General features: G+C 34.5%; 1 protein-coding gene and 1 pseudogene across 8 annotated transcripts; both read left to right on the top strand.

Moving 5' to 3' along the window:
• The first annotated feature begins 875 nt into the window (after positions 1 to 875).
• LOC145113819 (uncharacterized) lies at positions 876 to 8,059 on the top strand. Of its 7 annotated transcripts, none has more exons than XR_013710867.1 (12): positions 877 to 1,171; positions 1,251 to 1,505; positions 1,887 to 2,376; positions 2,452 to 2,592; positions 2,846 to 2,895; positions 3,001 to 5,270; positions 5,401 to 5,435; positions 5,523 to 5,593; positions 5,685 to 5,806; positions 6,357 to 6,437; positions 6,579 to 6,798; positions 6,895 to 8,059. XR_013710867.1 is itself a non-coding variant. In XM_079049869.1 (7 exons), exons 3-7 carry the CDS (start codon positions 2,282 to 2,284, stop codon positions 3,017 to 3,019), a joined length of 354 nt encoding a protein of 117 aa, XP_078905995.1. In that variant the 5' UTR covers positions 911 to 1,171; positions 1,251 to 1,505; positions 1,887 to 2,281; the 3' UTR covers positions 3,020 to 3,272. The 7 variants fall into 7 exon arrangements, 3 of the variants coding, with proteins under 3 accessions (XP_078905996.1, XP_078905995.1, XP_078905994.1); XR_013710866.1 differs by having other exon boundaries at positions 885 to 1,171; positions 3,001 to 4,203; positions 5,144 to 5,270; positions 5,401 to 5,593; XR_013710869.1 differs by having other exon boundaries at positions 876 to 1,171; positions 1,251 to 1,459; positions 5,401 to 5,593.
• A 2,257-nt stretch (positions 8,060 to 10,316) lies between these two features.
• LOC145111290 (RING-H2 finger protein ATL46 pseudogene) lies at positions 10,317 to 11,477 on the top strand (annotated as a pseudogene). Its single transcript, XR_013710235.1, has 3 exons — positions 10,317 to 10,348; positions 10,437 to 10,541; positions 10,649 to 11,477. The product of XR_013710235.1 is annotated as an RING-H2 finger protein ATL46 pseudogene (transcript).
• Positions 11,478 to 21,764: the final 10,287 nt, after the last annotated feature.

Genomic DNA, 21,764 nt, shown 5'->3' with positions numbered 1-21,764 from the left:
TTTAAGAAGTAGTGATTATATATATATATATATATATATATATATATATATATATATATATATATATATATATATATATATACTAGTTTATAACCTGCGGGAACCACGGTTACAAAATTAATTCAATTTTTATAGTAAAAACTCAAAATTATTAATCAGTTATTTTAAATAAATTATTAATTAAAAGATTTTTTTAGTTATATAAAATTATAATCATTGATTTAAATAAATTTGTAAAATTATATCATTTTATAATTTTTATTTTAATGTTATTAATTTAATCTTATTAAAGTGGAAAATTAATTTAAAATGAAAAATCAATAGATTGACAAGTGACATTCATTAATTAAGAGACATAATATTATGACACATGACAAAAAAATAATAAAATATGCATTAATTAAGAGGCTTAATATGGTGACACATGTCAAAAGAAGAATAAAACTACTCTTTTATTAGAATAGAAAAAGAAGATGTTGCCTTTCAACTCAACAGAGACCGAGGTGTATTTTCTATTAGGTGGTTTTGACTTGCGGATTGGGATTGTATTTCATTTGTTGTATGATTGGTAATGGTGGAATTATAAAAATCTTTAAAAGTGGGACTGAGGTGTATTTTCTATTAGGTGGTTTTGACTTGGGGATGAATTTTTGTATAATACTTATATGTCCAAGTAGGTTACTACTAATTGATTGCATCTAAATCGTAAGTGTTACACAATGTTGTGTGTACTGAAATAAGATAAGATAAATATATACAAACTTAATTTGTACAATCTCTAAATATTATTAAAAGAGAACCTTAAATTCTAATCTTAAGAAATCAGAACCCTTCATTACATTTCAATCCTTAATTTCTCACCTTGGATTGTTTGCTGAAATCATCCTTTCCCTTTTCATCGCGAGAAGTTCAATTACACACTTATTTTTCTATCTTTCGTCATCTACCCTCTTTCTCTCTCAATTGTAACCTAATTATTCATTTTTACTTCAATCATGCCAGAATCGCCATGATCTTCTTACTTTTCTCCCTCCCTTTTGCTCTAAACCCAATCGCTTCCTTCAATCAACATCAGAAAGGGTCACCCCATCGATTTCATACATCAAATCGATCCAAGATTATTCTTCTTCCCCACTACTATGTGTTCTTCCGCGGACAACAAAATCTTGGTGTAAGTCTTGTAATTATGATCGTTGACGATTTTGATTCTATAACCAAATGGGTTTTTCATCTTTGATGTTTTCATTCAGAAATTGGAGTTTAATTGGAGAATTGTTATGGCAACGATAATAGGGTTCTTGGGTTCTGCTGCTGCTCTTTCTAAGTGTACCTTATCTCTGCCTCACTACCAACTGGGCTCTTCTCCATCGTCATTCCCCACAAACTCATCCGCCTTCAATCTCTCACGTGACTTATGTTGTGCGAAGAAGTGAAGAACACCAACAAGGCAAGCAATCAGGTCATCAACCCTCTTTGATCTCTCTATCTCGACGGTGTTTAAACAAGTAATCCTTATTTTCATTTTTATTTTTATTTCAGATCACTATTCAATACTCATGGATTTCCAAACCTTTAACAGAAGAGACGATAGTTAAATGATACTCTCAAATCTCTTGAGACTATCAGTTAATTGATTTTAATCCAATTCGATTATTTATCTTCCTATCGTATTAGTATTGAAAAACTCAACCTCAGATTCCCGCTCTTGGTGAAGCGTTGTTTTTATTGTATAAATGTTAAATTAAAACTATAATGCCTTGTAAACTATCATTGATAACGCCATTATGTGTGATTCAGTAATGATTTTACTATTGATTATTTCTGCAACTATATAAAATTTTGCTGTATTGATTTAGAAACGGTTGTTTGTTCTTATACATTATCAGGTGGAAGGGATTGAAGAAATTTATGAATCCTTCAAGGTCTGAAACTGGTAGATTGTCAAATGAATAGGGCAAGGTAGCAATTGGCTGGAAAGGTTAATGATTTCCTGAAAACTCCATTGGTTTCCAGCACCAGTAAGAAGGGACTACAACATCAAATCCTCTAGAAACTTTGAAAAAGGAGTGTTGGTGGTGCTCACGGGTTATGTTAAGTAATTTATAGGTGGTGGTGGTGCAGATTGGTTGCAGTTGGGCTAAAATGGTTGTCCCTCTTTCAAATCTCACTTCCAGTCTCCTTGTTTCAAAGCTCTGTTTAGGTTGTCCTAAACCTTTTCCCCCTTTTATAGAGTAACAATGGACTCAATTTTTTTTGTTTTGTTTTTTCTTTGAATGGGACGATGACATTCGGTGAGCAAAATTCGTTGTCACAGTCCTTCAAACTCCTCGACAAAGCATTCGACTCCGGAATCAACTTCTTTGATTCTGCAGAAATGTAATCCAATTTGCTTTCTCATTAATTGATTATTACTTTGTAATTTGTGTTGAATAATTTCTGAGAAATTTTCAGGTATCCAGTGCCACAGCATGCAGAAACACAAGGAAGGAGCGAAGAATACTTTGGTTGCTGGCTTAGAGAAAGAAAAATACCTCGTGAAGTTCAAGAATATCCTCCATGTCATTTATTTTATAATTTTATTTGATTCTACAGGTATATTTACACTGATTCATATGAAAAAATATAATGTTTTAAGTCATCTTTCTTGCAATTTCCTTAACATGATTCACTTATCAGCGACATTATTTGATCATAAATCACATTGGAGCCATTCGTTCTGAGCATGATGACTTCACTATCCGTTTTGCTTCTGCTATGAACCATGTCTTTATTTCTTGTATACATTTTTCACTTTCTGTATTAGTTCTGAGCATGATGACTTCACTATCCGTTTTATTTTTTATAGCCCATCAGAAGAAGCAGATGCTGTCTTTATCTGTTCAACAACATGAAGAGGTACAAACACAACAAGGGTGTTCATATTTTTACTCTTAAATTTTATAATTCTCTTATTACCCTTTTCATAGTTTATATCTGATATTTTGTTTTTTAATTGTGTAGGGACTACATAAAAGTTTAGAGAATTAACACGAAATATCAAGGGCAGTAAGTGGTTTCTTCAGCAATCTGAGTCAGCAAGCTACCAAACTCATGAAAGTTCTTGAAGAAAATCATAAATCTAGATCACATCAGCTAGCTACATTTTAGAAGAATTTCAAGGAAAAAAGGCAATTAAAGTTAAGAGTAAACTGCAATTTAAGCACATTACCTGATTTTTTTAAAGGAACCATAGTTGTCAAAAATTTTAAATGACCATTTTGCCATTGAATTGATTTTTATATGTTAACCTTGAATATAAACTTGAATTGACTTTGATTCGGATTCAAAATTTAGACTTGAACTGATTTTGATTCAAAATGTGTTGATCAACTCTCCACATTTATTCATTTAAACTTATTCAAATCTTAAGCATAATTAATTGTGAGATTTTTCCCATAAAAAAGGTATATGGTTTTAATATTTCTCCCTCTTCAATATCATAAATGAGTTTAGGGGTATATTGGTCCATACATTAATTATTCAGTGGCAGGATTAAAATATAAATTGGAAAAATCAGCTCCCTAAAATTAAACTTTTCAGTGGTTGAATAAAAATCTTCCGTGGAAGAATCAGGCCCCAAAATTAATAAGCTTACTTTCATTATTTATATCCAAAATTAAACTTTTCAGTGGTTTGACTTCCTTCAACCTCTATTCACAGTTCCTGTTGGCGTCCATCATCAATCATCCATACCAAGTTCCACTTTCCTTTCCCCTGCATTATTTTTGTTGTTATATTATGAACAAACTATATTCAATCATGTATGGAATCGTATTCAATCATGTATGGAATCGTGAAAACAACATATTATTTTAACTTCTTTCTTTTCCTGCTTCATTCTCATTATTTATACCTCTTCATTCTCATTGTTGATATATTATCAACTAATTATACTGAATCAGCAGCCGGAGTATACTTCTTTTTGTTTTCGTTTGTTTTTTTAAAAACTTCACAGCACATGAATCAAAACCGATCAAAACTCCAAATACACATTTATGATGTTTTTGCCCCTGTATACATGCTCTAATATGAAACATAATATGTTAGAGGTTAAATCAGTTGATTACTAATAATCCTTTATCATACAAATCACGAAAAAATTTAACTTTCTTCAACCTCTATTCACTCTTCCTGTTGGCGTCCATCAACAATCATCCATAACAGGTTTCACTTTCCTTTCCGTTCCCTGCATTAATTTTTTGTTATATTATGAACAAACTATATTAAACCATGTATGGAATCGTATATATTATTTGAACTTATTTTTTTTCCTACTTCATTCTCATTGTTTATACTTCTTTATTCTCATTGTTTATATATTATGAACAAACTATACTGAATTGGCAGCCGGAGTATACTTTTTTTTTTCGTTTAATTTTTTAAAAACTTCACAACAGATGAACATAAATTGATTGATTAAACTCCAAATACACTGTTATGAAGTTTTTGCCCCTGTACATATGCTCTAATATGAAACATAATATGTTAGATGTTAAATCGGTTGATTACTGAATTTGCAAATCAGTTGATTACTTAATTTGCAAACTCTATCTACTATGATCAAAGGGCAAAACGGGGAATTAACAAATTTACAATTTTTTAATAGCATTATGTGTATTGCACTTTATTTGATATATCGATGTTATTGTTAAAGAAACATAAGTATGTTGCTATTCTTTCTAAATGAAATTGTTATTATTGATTAAAAAAATTTAGCTATGTTGTTATTAATGGTAAAAAGGTAAAAAGACATTGCTATTTCTTACCAGGATTTCCGAATTCAGAACCAGATTCAAAATTTTCCTTTTTTCCCCTTTTTTGTTATTTAAATTAAGTATAAAGGCTTCCTAAATGTTTTTTTCTTTTATAATATTATAAATAGGAGAAAATAAAAATATATATACCAACATTCCCAAAATGCCCCTGCATTATACATTTCTGTTTACTTTACATTTTATAACGACAAATTTGCATTTTTTTTTGCTTTCTACCTTTAATCATAGAAACACACTTGCAGAAAGTTTATTTTTTATAGAAGTCCCATTTTAGCGTTATACTTCCTAAACATTTAACTTGAAACAATCATTATTTTTCCCACAAACAGATACATGACACAAAGCATAGTTGCTAATTGTAGCAGCCCTTCATCCTCGATCGTCTACTCTGAAAATGAAGATTTCCTTCATAAGTTTGATTTCCATACTATTGCTGATCTCCAACAACTACATGAGGTGTATATACGTCACTTTCATTTATAATATAGAGATTATGTGAAATTGTTTATGTATTATTTATGTCTTAATCTTTCATTATTCTTTTTTTTTTTATCATAAAATTTAAACTTACATTAATATTTTTTAGGAAAAACATTGATTGTTGTCGGTACTATTAAACAAGTATGTGCTGAAGCGGAATGGTACTATTTCGCTTGTACTACATGTCACCAGAAAGTCATTAAAGTTGTTTCAATGCATGATGATCAGCTTCAAGATGAAGAAGTTTTTTATTGTTACACTTCAAGTTGCAGTAACAAAGACATATTTGTTGTTCCAAGGTTTTAATATTTCTTTTATAAATATTATTATAATGTTCTGTTAAATTTTATAAATTTATATTACTAAATCTTTTTACATGAATGCTTTCAGCTTCAAAATCACCATTATAGTGCAAGACATTACCGGTTTGGTGTCACTTACTTTATTTGACTGTGACGCAAAGAAACTTCTGCAAAAAAACCGCACAAGAGTTGCTTCATCAGTTTTATGAGGTTATTGATATTAACTTCATTTATATAAAACTAATTTATTATTTTTTACCTACTCTGGATAGGTTTTATTTCTTTCCACATTACACTTAATTAATAATATTTTTTAAATGCTTTCCAAATGTACATTATGGAAATAATTAATTATTTGGATCCAAACATTTATGATTAAATCGTTTAATAAGGAAATATTATCTTTAAATCTTTTCAAAATCATGTACCCTTATCAATTTCAAAACCATCGTTTAATTAAATCTTATTAAATATGGATTTAATTCATCTATTTTTGACTGTTATTTAAATTTAATAAAAAATTACGACTCATGCTTTCCAATTATATCTCTACATTTGTTAATCAACTTGCATTCCTTATTATCTTCATCGATATCCTTTAATTCCATTATTTGCAAATACTAAATAATAGATAAACATATTGTTATGTTATGACATACATCTATGAATCTGCATAATCATTTGTTATGTTATGTTTTTAGATCCATCCATGAATTTACTAATCTCTCCAACGTTATGTACATCATCTTACGTTTTATAGAATACAAGATCTATGAATTCCAACAACGGATGACCACATCTAAAGCATCCCCTTGCACACCACTGTCGGACATCACAAACGGTAAAGTTATATGTAAATACTATCATTAAATTTTCAATACACACACACACACACACACACATATATATATATATATATATATATATATATATATATATATATTGAATTCCTCCACCTTTATCATACTCATTTTTTTTGAAGAAAATAACTTCTACATCCCCCCTAATTGTCGAGTTATTCGAAAATCCACGGAATTACATTCAAACTCTTCATTCAATAATGTCATACAACCGAATGTGGAACCTACAACAATTTCATCAAGGTCCTCACTTTAACCGACCTCATCATGTTTTTAAAGAGACCTATAATTGTCTTTCTGATGATGTCGTTCACATTCGTGAACAAGAAATAGGTGTGAAAGGTACATTTTTAAATAAACTAAACCATTTACACAAAAACGTTCCGACTTTAATTTTTATTATAAATAAATAATTTCGTAATTTTTTCATGTTTTCAGGCTTGAAGCTAAAACCGAAAGCAATTTACCACCTTACGTTGTCATACATTGAGAAATCTTTATTGAGTTGTCGCTTGAGTCTTAAGCAAATACCCAATATGCCATTACCTGATCACAAATATATTTAAGATTCTTGCAATATGTTAATTCAAGACGAGCTTAATTCTGATCCGTCAAGTCTTGAATTAACATATTGCAAGAATCTTGCAAGATGTTATCGTTGCAAATGATTTTCAGAAGATGTTATCGCTGAATGGATCCTTAAAATTGGTGAAGGTACTATCGGTGGTCCTAATTATGGTGAAGTTGAAGTTGAATTTCCAGAAGATGTTATCGTTCCCTCTATGGGTGACCATATTCATTCAATTGTATCCTCTATTTATTCATCCTTTCAGAACCATCTTGACGATCCATCTTATTTTCAAGATAAAGCTATTTTGGTCCCTACAAACGAAGAAGTCAATGCTATCAACGACTACGTGTTAGAATTGATGAAAGATGAAGGGAAAACTTATCTGAGTTCTGATTCGTTATGTGAGACTGAAGACCAAGATTCATTTGAGGAATCAATATACTCTCCAGACGTGTTGAATGGTTTTAAGGCTTCTGGAATTCCCAGCCATAAGCTTATACTAAAGAAAGGTGTTCTGGTGATGTTGCTTCGTAATATCGACCAAATCAAAGGACTATGCAATGGTACAAGATTACAGATCGTAAGGCTTCGAAGCACAAATCATATCTGGTAGATTTTTCAACGAGACTACTTATATACCTCGGATGAAGTTAACCCCGTCTGATAAAAAAATTTCATTCCGTTTTTAGTGGAGGCAATTCCCCATAGCTGTTTGTTTCACTATGACCATTAACAAAAGTCAAGGACAGTCATTATCAAATGTTGGATTATATTTGCGTAGACCTATCTTCACTCATGGTCAGTTATATGTAGTTGTTTCCCGTGTTACAAGCAAAAAAGGGTTGAAGGTACTCATATGTGACGAGGAAGGTCGTTCAACTAATAAAACAAAAAATGTTGTCTATAAAAAGGTCTTTCAAAGATTATAGATATTTATCGATTTCATTGTATCTTTTTCACATTTCAATAATAGAAACACCCATAAATATATTTTTTTAATAATTATGGAATATATGTAGACGTTTCTATGTTTTTTATGCGTTCTCCCGCGTTTAACGCGTGTTATAATCTAGTTTATACTAAAAAATGATTTAATTTTATCTGGAAAACAATGAAACTCATTATCAAAAGTTCAAAACCAACCAATGGTTACAGAGAAGTTATAGTTTCATTCTCATTAATATATATATATATATATATATATATATATATATATATATATATATATATATATATATAACATGTACAAAATAGAGATTACAATAGTCAATAGATCCTAAAGTCTTAGAATCTTATCTATACAACATAAATAAACTATTAGTTGAATCAAGCTATGTTATCTCTAAGTCACTACTTACATTGTGTATCACATTGTGTATCAGTATAATTATTATAGCTTATCAATAATGATGCTGCTTCATTGATGATTAATTACGGACATATATATATATATATATATATATATATATATATATATATATATATATATATATAATTCAGGAAATATGTTCTTCATCAAGATCAAGATCATATAGGCTCTTAACTTATCACATACTTCTCTTTTTCTTCTTTTATCATATTTGTCATTCAATGTATTCCATAGACTACCTGAAAGCATGATGCAATAAAAAAGGAAAAAAGTTGTGAAGCCTGCAAGCTATATAGCGAAAGGAGGCCAAGATAGCAATGAAGAATAATCAGGCCCGGCCCTGATATTTCGGAGGCCTTGTGCAAAAACTAAAATGAGGCCCCACAAAAATTTCTTGTAAATATTATTAACTACATTTTCTACCACTAATTCAAAACATAAAGTTGCTAAAAAACATCTCATAAATTCACTACCGCAAAATAATGTCTTCATCACTCATTGGTAATCAAATAAAACTGTAAAACTGTTATAAACAACTTTTCAACAAAAAAAACAACGCATTACTATTTTCTAAACATTGACCTTCTAGCATTTTTAGAAGAAAATTCATCTATGAGACTTTCATAATCAATATTCTCAAGAAACTCATTCTCAATCGAAATCAATGCCAAAGCGTTTAATCTCTCTTGAGACATGGTCGAGCGCAAATAAGATTTTAAAAGCTTTAGTTTTGAAAAACTTCTTTCCGCTGATGCAACTGTAATAGGAACAGTCAACAATATTCTGTATGCTAGACAAGAAACTGGATAAGTGTTCATCATTTTTAGGAAATTTAGTATTCCGTTAGCTGTATTGTGTTCAACCGGTAAATGTTTTTGTAACAACTCCAGTTTGTTGAATAAATCATCAGCATTAATGTCTGAGATATGACCATTTTGCAGCCTCTTTTCCAGATTTTTGCAACATGACTTTAACTCGCTAGTATTCATTGACTTTCAACTTTTCTGTTGTGAATAAGAAACCAAAAATGTCTTCATATTGTTTGTATTGTTCAAACCTTCGCTCTAATGAACCAATAGCTTGATCTACTATGTACACAAAATATTGAATCCTAAATGACTCTGGAGGTGAAAGTTCATGTACCGGCTCTGATGACCCAATGTCATTCTCATCAAAATGTCTTTTTTTAACAACTTTTCTTTTATTATTTTTCTCAACAAACACCGGTTAAATTTCCAAATCAGAAGCTATAGCTCTCGCACAATCCAAAGCCTTCCCAAACCCATTCTCTCGATAGTCTTTAAAAAACTCAATAAGTGCTCCCACACTACTCATTGCCTCATCAATACGCATAGTCTCAAACTGAAGTTGTTTGCTCACGTTATTTACTTTAGCCAATATATGATACCTTATAACTATACCTGTTATAAAGTCAAATCTGCCAAGTTCATACTCTGCTAGACAAGTAGCTTCACTTATGATCTTTATGTCTGTCTCTTCTTCAACAAGTTTATGCAGAGCTTTTACTATTTCAGGATCCTACTTTCCCACCTTGTGATTGACAATGATTTTAAAGTGAGACTTTGTTTCGGTAATTAAAACGCATCGGAGGCCAAATGTTAAAACGCATCTAAAATTGGAACCAAAAGTTACCGGGCTAATTTTATTTATTGATAAAACATAAAAATAGATTTTACAAAAATACCAATACTATAATTATAAATTATCCTAAAAATCGGAGGCCCCCTAAAATCGGAGGCCTGGTGCGACCGAACCGCTGGCACCACCCCAGGGCCGCCACTGAGAATAATATATGAGCTAGGATGAAGATGCAAATGCAACAAATGCACTGCTTAGTTTCAGTGGCCTTTCGGTGAAATTTAGAAAGAAAAGAAAAGGTATATATATGCTTGAGTCGACATGATTAGTAAGAATCAGCAGCAAGCAATTGAGTGGGCAATTAGAGAATAGATAAGGGCATAAGGCATGCCAAAAAAGGGAAAGCTGTAAAGAGAGCCACCCCACCCCAAAGTCTTAAAGCCTTGTCTACCAATTAACCAACTTTCCTCTTCTAGGGTTCTTCTCTGCTGCCATTATTGGGAACCAAAACCAAAACCACGACCTTTCAAACTCTTTATCTCTAAGGTCTCCATCATACTTTAATTCTTTTTCTCATTTTAATTATATGGTTCTTGTTGCCTTCTTTTACTTTAAAATCCACAACTTTAATTCTATCTCCTCACTATGGCTAGATCGCTTCTTACCCAAGAAAATGGCATCTGGGCCGATCAGTTACCTGCACCATCGGAGATCACAGTCAGTCCGGCTCTTCTTTGGTTGATAGTATCCGTAGCTGCCATCTTCTTCATATCTGGAATTCTTCATATTCTTCTTAGATTCTTCAAAAAGAAACCTTCGTATAATAATCCATCAGTACTCATCACTCAGTCCAACAGATATACCCAACAGTCTCTCGGAAGACAGCTTCAACAACTTTTCCGGCTACAAGATTCCGGCTTGGACCAGTCTTTCATCGATAATCTCCCTGTCTTCAACTACAAGGAGATTATAATAATCGGGTCCCAACAATATCCATTTGATTGTGCTGTGTGTTTATGCGAGTTCTCACCTGATGACAAACTTCGGTTGATTCCAATTTGCAGCCATGCTTTTCACACTCATTGCATCGACACGTGGCTTCTATCAAATTCCACGTGCCCTCTTTGCAGGGTCAATTTGGGGATACAAGTAGAACAACACCGATTATGTAATAATAATCACAATGTACGTCCAAGGGAAGAAAATGTCATTAGTGTCCCTATCCCTACTACGAATAATAACATACAACGGGTACTTTCCGTGAGGCTTGGAAAGCTCGAGAGCTTTAATGGGGAACAAAGATCCAGTGGAGTGGAGGGTAGCAGTAGCAGGTGTAATTTGGATGAAAGGAGGTGTTTCTCAATGGGTTCATTTCGATATGTGGTTAATAATATGGATCTGGAAGTGTCATTAAGGTCGAATGTAAAAAAAGATGATGTAATAGTATAAGGATTGTAATTCAAGCTTAATGTTCCTACTGTATTGATTGAGATTATATAGTACAACAATTATAAGATACAAGCTAACTTATAATTTAAATAAATCTAGAGATAATCACGTTTTATCTCTAATACCCCCGTCAAGTTGAGCGGTGGAGGACCAAAACGAAGTTGGGTTAGAAATCTCTCGAATAAAGGACGAGGGTGACTTTTGGTAAAAATATCAGCTAACTGAAGATGAGTGGGAACAAACTGGGTACGAAGCTTTCCAGAGGCAACGAGCTCGCGTACAAAATGGTAGTCGATGTCGATGTGTTTAGCTCTCTTGTGTGCAATGGGATTTTGGTTGAGAAATAGTGCACTTCGGTTATCACTAGGTGGAAGAGCATGAAGTTCTCGCAGGAGATGACTAACCCAAACTATTTCTGCAGCAGCGTTAGACATGACACGATATTCAGATTCACAACTGGAACGGGAGACGGTAGGTTACTTTTTGGCACTCCATGAAACAAGGTTTCCACCAAGAAATATTGAGTAGCCATATGTGGATCACAGTGTTTCAATACACCTTGCCCAATCTGCATCCGAGTAACCAACTAAGGAGGTAGATGTAAGTCTTGAAAAATATAAACCATAAGAGATGGTGCCTTTGACATGGCGAATGATGCGTTTGACTGTCTAACAGTGATCATTGGTTGGAGCATGAAGAAACCGACTGACTTGATTTACTGCATATGAGAGGTCAGGGCGAGTGATTGTGAGATACTGTAGGGCTCCAACAAGTGATCTATATAGGGTGGGGTCAGAAAACGAAGATCCATGGGAAATAAGCAACTCAGAAGTAGACAATGGGGGTAGAGACAAGTTTAGATTCGAGTAGACCAGCTCTTGTGAGCATGTCATGGGCATACTTGGTTTGTGTGAGAAACAAACCATTGTCGGGATAAGTAACTTCAAGACCCAGAAAATAACTTAGATTGCCAAGATCCTTTGTTGCAGATTCATTATTGAGACGAGTGATGAAAGTCTTGATGAGAGCAGAGTTGTTGCCAGTAAGAATAATATCATCGACATAAACCAGGATGTATAGAATATCCCGATGTCATTGAAACACAAAAAGTGACGTAGCGGCACGACTACAGACAAACCCAAGACTAAGAAGAAAAGTGCTAAGTCTTTGAAACCATGCTTGTGGTTCCTATTTAAGGCCATATAATGCTTTCTTTAAACGACAAACATGGTTTGGAAATCGTTCATCAAGGTACCCTGGTGGTTTCTCCATAAAAACCATGTTAGAGAGATGACTATTTAAGAAGGTATTTTTGACGTCTAGTTGGTGGAGAGGCCATTTGTGTAAAACTGCAAGAGATAAAACAATGCGGACAATTGAGGCTTTGACGACAAGGCTGAAAGTATAAGAAAAATCCAAGCTCCAAATTTGTGTGAACCCTTGAGCAACAAGACGAGATTTAAGTAGTTCAACGGAGCCATCAGCACGAAGTTTGGTACGAAAGATCCATTTGGAACCAACTATGTTTGCATTTTTTGGACGGGGTACCAAATCCCAAGTGTTGTTGGATTTGAGTGCAAGAATTTCCTCCTCCGTTTCCATGAGCCCATGAGGGTGTTTGGAGGCAGATTTAAACCCTTTGTGTGTGTTAGTAGTCAAGAGAGCATGGTGTAATGCTGAGGGAGGAAGGTGAGCAAGATCAACTATATATTTGGGTTTGAAAATGCCTGTACATGAACGAGTGACCATGGGATGGAGCCGAGTAGGCTGTGGAGTTGATGTCCGTTGCTGAACTGGAGTAGACACAGCGGGTGATGTCGGTGATGAAGATGGAGTTGCTGGTGACGTCTCATTAGGTTCCATGTTTGGGATAGGGGTAACGTCATCAGATGTAGCTGAGGTGGAAGCATGGGTGTGGGAGCTGGTAACCTGTGTTGTACAGGTAGGACAAGTGTGTAGTAACGCTACAGATGTGGGAGATGCTGCCAGGGGTGGAGATGTTTCCATAGATGGAGATACCGAGACAACTTTGGAAGGTAAAACATGACCAGGTTCATAGAAGCTTGCATATGGAACATCATTCACCTCTGGCAAAGCTAATCTTTCCAAAGATATTCAACTATTAGATGTGCTCGTTGTTTCACATCTCACCAAGAACCTCTTATCAGAGTTTTTCTGTTTCCAAGGTTGGTTGTTTAATTCAAAGAAACCCAAAACTTCAGTTTCTTCATCGGAGACTCAAATGGGAGAAGTTTCTACTGTAGTTCCTTTCGCACTATAGTTCCTATTCTATATGATAAACATAATATTTCCCAAACTATTAATTAGTAGTTTTTAATTTATTCTGAAATATTCAATAAATTGTTATTAATTCAAGTAAATTAGTGATGCTATAAATGTAGGTTAGTTGGGTTGTTTTCTAAGTTTTGTTTTGGGAAATTAAGTAATTTAACCACTTTTTTTTTATTTTAAATATAACCCATTTTTTTTAAAACTAACATTTTGGTCCGGAATGGGTCATTCTGGACCCGAAAACCGGCCCAAGCCCAATATTGTAGCCCAATGGTATATATATGGGTCCTACATACAAAAAATCCGGAATACGCGTTTCGAAATTAGCAGATCCGAAGCATGATCTACCCATATTTCGGACCAAAATTTTGAGCATGGATTCGTCAAACTATGTAAGTTCTACACTTTTAAGTTACTTTGCATTTGATTTTCTGAAACGATTTACGTATTCCGGAATGGTCCGGAACACGAAGAACAAGTCTGGAACAAGTCCGAAATATCCATATTATCCTTTTTATATTTTTTTCTTGTTGTACGTGTATAAATGTTATGTAAGTACTTTGTATTGTGTTTATGATTGATTGTTTAGTCCGGAATAAGGTATTGTAGGGGTTCCGAAATGGTAACGTAGGTCCGGAACACGATAAACGTGGCCCGGAACCTGATGATCTGTTCCGAATGATGATCCAAAATAAGTACAATATATAATTTTTTTTTCTAAGTATTGTTTAATAACCCATGTTAGTGCAAATATGAGTTAGCGTGTATGTTGTTAAAAAAGTGGGTTTTACGGACGACGAAGTTGTATTCCATTTATAGGACCTTTCAGAATTGCGTCCGATAAAGGTAAACTCGAAAAACAATAATTTTATAATTATAATTTATTTTTACAATAATGTATTAAAATATTATTGAAATTTTATTTTTGCAGATGAAAAACGACGATGCTGAGTTTCAAAATAAGATAAAAAAACCCCAGCAAAGTCACCTAGAAGAAATCAGAAAGGGTGTTAAAACTTAAATTGAAAACATATACTACTCCGAAAGATGGCACCAGAGTAAGTGCTGACAAACCTGTTATGGTAGACTAGTTGCAGTTATCTTTTTTTTTGTTGTTATGAATATGTTTCAGGAAGTGTTTTTTTATTATTAAATACTTTTATGGACATTGATTTTTAAATAGTATATTAATATAATTTAGGTATATTCTATTTTCAGTCTCCAATATCCAGTGACTCGAACGATGAGGATGAGTTGCTTATAAAGTATGTTATACCACGTCTTGAAGACATGCAACAATGTCTTGTTGATACGACTGCATTAGAAATGATTCGTGATTATCAACGTGCTAAACAACGAATGGTAATACTGGAAATCCCATTACCGCCTTCACCGGCTGAGGACAGGAGAAAAGTAGCATTGTATAACATGCAAATGCTCCTCATTACCATGTTTGAAGATATATGACAATTTGTCAACACAATGGACGTCATCAAAGAAACACATAGGACAACTCCAACAATAGAAGATCGAGTCGAATTGACTGATAATGGTTTCAAACTAATTGAAACCTACATGGAATTGTTTGAAAACCATGTAGACACGCCTAGTTTGTATCGGATGCAAGTTCTCAATTATCGACCACAAATGTAATCTAATTTTAAATATGGATATTGTAATGTCATTTCAAACTAAATTTTGTAAAATGAACGATATGATTATCTAAAATGACAATTATCATTTTTCATTAACATTATTGCAAAGAGCGTTATAAAACATAATACATACTTTGATTGGTTTCCACAAATTAGGAAATTGTAAGGGATACATATTTTGTTCCAGGTCAATAAAATCTCCTCTAATTCTAACAACATCAATTAGACGGTCCCGTTCTGCACGCATCTTATTGATCTTCTTATTTGCATTTTCAATCCACTACTTAGCTTGTTTCACTTTTTTCATTGCTTTCAGCAACCCATTTTTCTTTTTCATTTACTTGTTCCGCTAGATTGTCCACACGTTGATTTAGTGTGTGACTTCTTTCAAAGTCCCTTTCGTTTGCTTCTTCACCAGCCTTCATAGCTTGGAAAATGTCATCAAACATATTATCCGAGAGTGGGAAATCCGGGACTTCCGGAAACGAGTTATTATCTGAACAAACATAACAATCTTCTTATTCACAATTCCAAACACCATCATGAGATGAATTCATTCCAATTTTATTTCAACATTGAGGATACATGCTAGGTGCATTTTAAGGTCGAAAGCAAGTGTCTGAAATAGCCATTTCGGAAAGTGGCTCCAGATTCGAAATAGGGTTCCGGAATAAGGGTCCAAAATACTGTCAGGAATCTATGACATTTATTGTTCGGAATGACTACACATACTGTCAGGAATCTATGAATTTTACTGTTGGGAAATGACTACACATATGTCAGGAATCTATGACAATTACGTACAAAAGCAATGTCCGGAACAATTGTTCGAAATAGCTAGTCCGGAACCTGGCTCCGAAATAATTGGTCCAAAACGTGGTTCCGGAACAATGGTCCGAAATAGCTGGTCCGAAATACTGTAAGGAATCTATGACATTTACTATTCGGAATAACTATACATATGTTAGGAATCTATGAGTTTTACTGTTCGGAATGACTAATCAGATGTCAGGAATCTAGAACAATTATTGTTCCGAAATTAGGGTCTGAAATATCAATTCCGGAATGTGGCTCCGAAATGTGTTTCCGGAATAGTGTCAGGAACCATAACCTAGTAAATTCCATTATATAAAGGAATTCAAGCATCAAAACTCTTACCTTGTTAACATTAATACTAAAAATTCATTTATCATAATCCAAAGAAATGACATACTGCGATTGTGGCTATGAGGGTATTATAAAGACATCAAGGACTAGAAATAACCATGGACGACTTTTTTACGCTTTTCCTAAAGAGGTATGTGGGTTATCCTTTTATTATTTTTCTTTGAATTAATATTAATTTACACAATATGCGTCATGTGTTTGATCTTAAAATTTCAGGGACCACAATATGAGTTTGTCTATTGGGTTGACAAAGCAAAAGACAATAATTCGGTGATAATCAGTAACTTATTTCGATCGAAGAAGAAACTTGAAACCCAAAATATGCACTTGAAGATAGCGTTAATTTGTAGTTGGATTTTCTTTTTTGGAATCATTGTGTACAAGTTGTAATCTTTATGTTCATCAACTAAGTTTCCCTTCTGTAACGCTTATTAATCTTTTTAATATGTTATGTTTGCTTGTTTGTTAGTATTACTATGGTACTTGTAAATTATGTTTTTTTCTATCTTTCTAACATGTAACAAATATTAAGACAATAATAATATTTTTCATTACACACTGCAAATCAATTACAAACATAATTAATTGCACTTACATTGGCAATAAAACTGCAATCAAAGGGTCTGATATTTCCCATTTTGATGGAGGGGGAAGAGGGTGCATGGTTTGTGTCTGGTAGACAGTCTAAAACACATCAACCCTGTAATATATCTGAACCATATTAGGTAATTCATGGATGTTTTAATGACGTGATGCCGCAATAGCATGTCCGCAAGCTATACTTAAATTGCGTTATTTCCCACATGAACATGTATCACGGTTCATTTCAATAACACAAGTTTTTTTTTAAAATCAAAAACTCGATAAATGTAGGACGGGAGCGGAGACGGGATCTCTTGTGGGATCTTTGTTTCTTGCCACCGAACAGACTTTTGCATCTTTTTATGAAACACCATTTCAGCATACGGGGTGAGTACGGTAGTCAAACTCGTTGAAAAGTAAATATGATCAAATAAGGTTCTTGTACAAGTATTTAAATAAATTTAATATTTCACTTGGCATTAATCTGCGTTCATTGACACGAATTGTATCGGTACATTGCGTTGATTTACCGATAACACAAAAAAAATTGAGAACATCAATGTTGACTACATTCCAACGGATGTTAGGGAAATAAGCTCTTTTTTATTTCACATGACCGATGTTGGCAAGCATTTCACGAGCATCAGGGGTCAGCCGACGAAAGTTTTCTTCAAAATCAGACATAGTATATGAGCTGGATGTCATCCAGAACAAAGGTTGTAATGTTCTGCTAGAGACGCCTCTTGTGCGCATATACTTCAACACACTTTTAGAAGTATACCCATGATAAGAATTAAGGAATACACACTCTATGCAAGAACTAACAACATCGTCCATATTTGTTACAAACGATACTTCCCTACCCTGTCTCAGAGCTTCTCTTAACCTCATAAGGAATCAGGTACAACAGTAGAGATTATTTTCCATGACCAGACCAAATGCTATAGGGAGGGTCTTGTTGTTTCCGTCTATAACAACCGCTAAAAACATTGTTTTTAGGTATTCCCCTCTAAGAGGGACACTACCTATCAAGATGACAGGAAAGAAGCTGCCTATGAATGCATGGACCTATATTTTTTTGGAAACAAAAATGAATTAATTTAGATGTAGAAACATTATGTATTTTAAAGAAACAATAGAAAAGTGAAAAAAAAACAAATATACCACCCATCCAATAGCCACAAAACAAGCTTCGAAACGATCCATCTAATCAATTTTGATGTGAGTGTAAGCATACATGTTAGTTCGCCTAAGGTTGTGAAGGTAAACATGCAGGTTGTTAAAGCTTTCTTCGTGCTGACTCTCTGAGAACCTCATTTTGAAGCAGTTTTATAAGAGATAGTTATGAATTACTTGATTGAATGTAAGGTTCTAAGCGCGCGCGCGCACACACACACACACACACACACACACACATATATATATATATATATATATATATATATATATATATATATATATATATATATATATATATATATATAGGGCTAGGTTATAATGTGGATGGACAACTATTGTGCGGACGTGTGGACAGTGCTATTCTATTAGAATTACTAAACGGATAAGTTGTTTAGTAATGTGAATACGTTCAACCTCACACAATTATTGTCATTTCCATTCATTCTCACTGATTTTTTTATTCATTTTTGTTCTCATGCATCATTTTTCACTCATTTTCATTCTTACAGAATACGACTCAATAAACAATCTGACAACATTCTGACAGAATGTGAATAATAAAAAAAAGTCTATAATAACCATATAGACGATTTAATTGGTGAGAATTCGTGATAATGACAATAGTTAGGTAAGATTGAACGTGTTCACAATATCAAACAACATATTTTCCTTGTCATTCTCATAGAATAGCACTGTCCACACGTCCGCACAATAGATTTCAATCCACATTTGAACCTAGCTCTCTCTCTCTCTCTCTCTCTATATATATATATATATATATATATATATATATATATATATATATATATATATATATATATATATATATATATGAGACTAAAAAAAAGACTGAGGTTATAATCCGGAGTAGGAACTTCGGAATAGGTACTCTGGAACGGAGACCACAACTCCGGAATGCTATGTTTCGGAACAAGTAATCATTTTACCAAAAAAATTATTGGTTATTTTCGTTAAAATGATCGTTTATAATGGGTTGTGTCACACCCCCGAACTAGACAGCGGAAACGTCCGGGGGCTTTGTGCGTGACTTCATCCTTGTAGTATCATCACATAGTAAATAATTGAAACATAACATCATCATCGTCACACATGTAATATAACAACGTACATTGTTTACATCGAGTATTGTCTTTAAATATTACATGCCAACATAATTAGAGTATGATGAACAAAATATCCATTTAACTGTTCAATCCAACCCGCTTCAGCGGTTTCCTGAGATTACAAGTTAATTTAAAAGGTCAACATAAAAATGTTGGTGAGTTCATAAGCATGTTTTGAGAAAATGATTTGTACAACTTTGTAATCACAAGAAAATCTTGTATTTTTCTTAAAATAGTTTAGTATGTTTGTGTCCGATCTTGTATTAATGCATGTGTGTTTTTGTTTAATAGTATCCCAAGAGTAAGTAAAGAGAATGTAAAGAGAATGCCCCCAGACAACCCTATGTTGCCTGTAAAAGAGAATGCTGCCGTACCAACCCCCGGGGTTGAGTACCAGTGTGAGTATGTTCCCGAGTAATCCAAGAGAAAAGAGAATGGTCTCCCGCAAATTTCATAACGTTAATTCCTCTAAGTGAGTCCTTATAACCATGCTAATTAATGACAATTTCGCCTGTCTTGGCGTTGCTGAACGCCGACGGAAAATAGAATAAGGATTTTGGTCACCCTAGACTGATGTAGTCTAACTATAGCGAACAGTTCAGGTGTAACACCCGGTTTATTTATTAAATAAATAAACAAAATAATGAATGAATGGTAGCCCTAAAATAAATAATTATATATGCAGGGTGTTGGCTTCGAGGAGTTAATTGGCACAATTCAGAAGTTGGGGGTTAAAAATGTAAGTTCGGTATTGGTTTTGTAATAATTATAAAGGTAGGGACTACTTGGTGAATTATTGGGACTTAACTTGAAAGGATTTTGAAGACTAAGGGCTATTTAAGTAATTTTGGAGTTATTTTGAAAGGAAAAGAGGTGGAAGGGCTGAATATGTCATAATTGAGATATTGGGGGTTTAAAGGGTAACTTCTGGACCGGCTTTGCAAAGAAATTCAAGAACGGAGGGCTGTTTGGTGAGTATTGTACTTGACTTGTAATGAATTTTAATGATGAGGGTTTAAACGGTAAGTTATGGATTCGTTTTGAAAGAAAAGGTGGAAGGAGGGGCTAATTCGGTCATTATGGAAATAATGCTTATGGGGCTCGGGAGTATATAACCGTTGCCTAACCCTAACCCTAGAGAACTATGACAGCCGCCAACTTCACCCCTTACATCCTCTCCACCGATGCCACCCTTATGACTCCCTCCGGCGCCACCATCTTTCCTCCGCCATCGCCGGTGATGCCGCCACCTTATACCTCCTAGCCGCCGGCCGCTATCACCACTCATCTAACTCATGTTTCCGATGGAGCAAGACAGCCAGACGCCGTTTTTCTAGGCCGATGCCTTGCCGCCTCGCTGCTGCCGCTGCGGTAACTTCCGACGAGAAGATGAAGCCACCGTTTTCCGACGTCTACCTGCCACCGTTGGGGCTCCGGCTGCGTGTGGCAGCCATAGTTTGGTTGTGGGTCTCGCACCACCTTCTCTTTTCTCCGTTTCTTTCCGGTGGTTACATCACCGTTGTCGCCTTCATGAGTTGCTGCTGCCATCGTCGCCCACCACAGGTGGGTGTTGGGTTTGTTTTCCGAGCAAGGGATGTCGGTGTCGTCGCTGTTGCCGCTAGAGTGCCGCCTGCCGTCGCTGCCTTACCTCGTCACCACCAACCACCATAGGTGGTGGCTGTGAGTTGTATGGGCGTGTGTTCTGCTTCAAATCCGTGTAGTGTGTGGGTGTTATTTCATGTTGGTGGTGTTGGTTTGGCCAGAATCCACGAGAACAGCCACCATCACCACCGTGAGGTGGTGGCTGCCGCCATGCGCCACCGCCGGCCAGCATTAGGTAGCTGTGTGTGTGTGTGTGTTTAATTAGATTAGTGTGCGTGCGTGTGGTAATCGGATTGGCATTGTAAATTGTAACAAAAATGGAATAATAGAAATCTCAAACCACCACCGTAGGGTGGTGGCTGCCGCCTCCCGCCGCCATCGGCCGCCGTGTCGGGTGGCGGTGTGCTTGTCTTGTGAGTTTGATTAGTTTTGGAGGTGCTTGAAACCCTAATGGGCCTCATAAGCCCTAATGGGCCCAATGAATCTTAATGGGCCTAAGGAAAACCCTAATGGACTTAATGACTTTCTAGTGGGCCTAGTAGGCCCGATAAAGCCCTAATTGACCTAAAAGCCCAACAAATTGATAAATGGGCTAGTAGTTGGGTTGGAAACCCTAAGTAGGGTTTGGAAAACCCTAATGCCAATAAAACCCTAATTTTTGGGGAATTAATCGGAACACGCGGGAATTATTTAATAACTTGAAATATTAAATTATAACC

This window comes from Lactuca virosa, chromosome 5 (assembly GCF_052849685.1).
Source record: "Lactuca virosa cultivar CGN04683 chromosome 5, Lactuca_virosa_CGN04683_v6, whole genome shotgun sequence".
In the NCBI taxonomy this organism is placed as follows: Eukaryota; Viridiplantae; Streptophyta; class Magnoliopsida; order Asterales; family Asteraceae; genus Lactuca; species Lactuca virosa.
The sequence above is the reverse complement of the archived record's forward strand: the minus strand, read 5'-3'. Positions and strand labels throughout refer to the sequence as shown.

Coding starts and splice junctions, on each gene's coding strand:
- LOC145113819 (XM_079049868.1), top strand. CDS start 2,282: ATGACATTCGGTGAGCAAAATTCGTTGTCACAGTCCTTCAAACTCCTC. Junction 2,377..2,451: donor TTCTTTGATTCTGCAGAAAT/GTAATCCAATTT, acceptor AGAAATTTTCAG/GTATCCAGTGCCACAGCATG. Junction 2,896..3,000: donor CTGTTCAACAACATGAAGAG/GTACAAACACAA, acceptor TTAATTGTGTAG/GGACTACATAAAAGTTTAGA.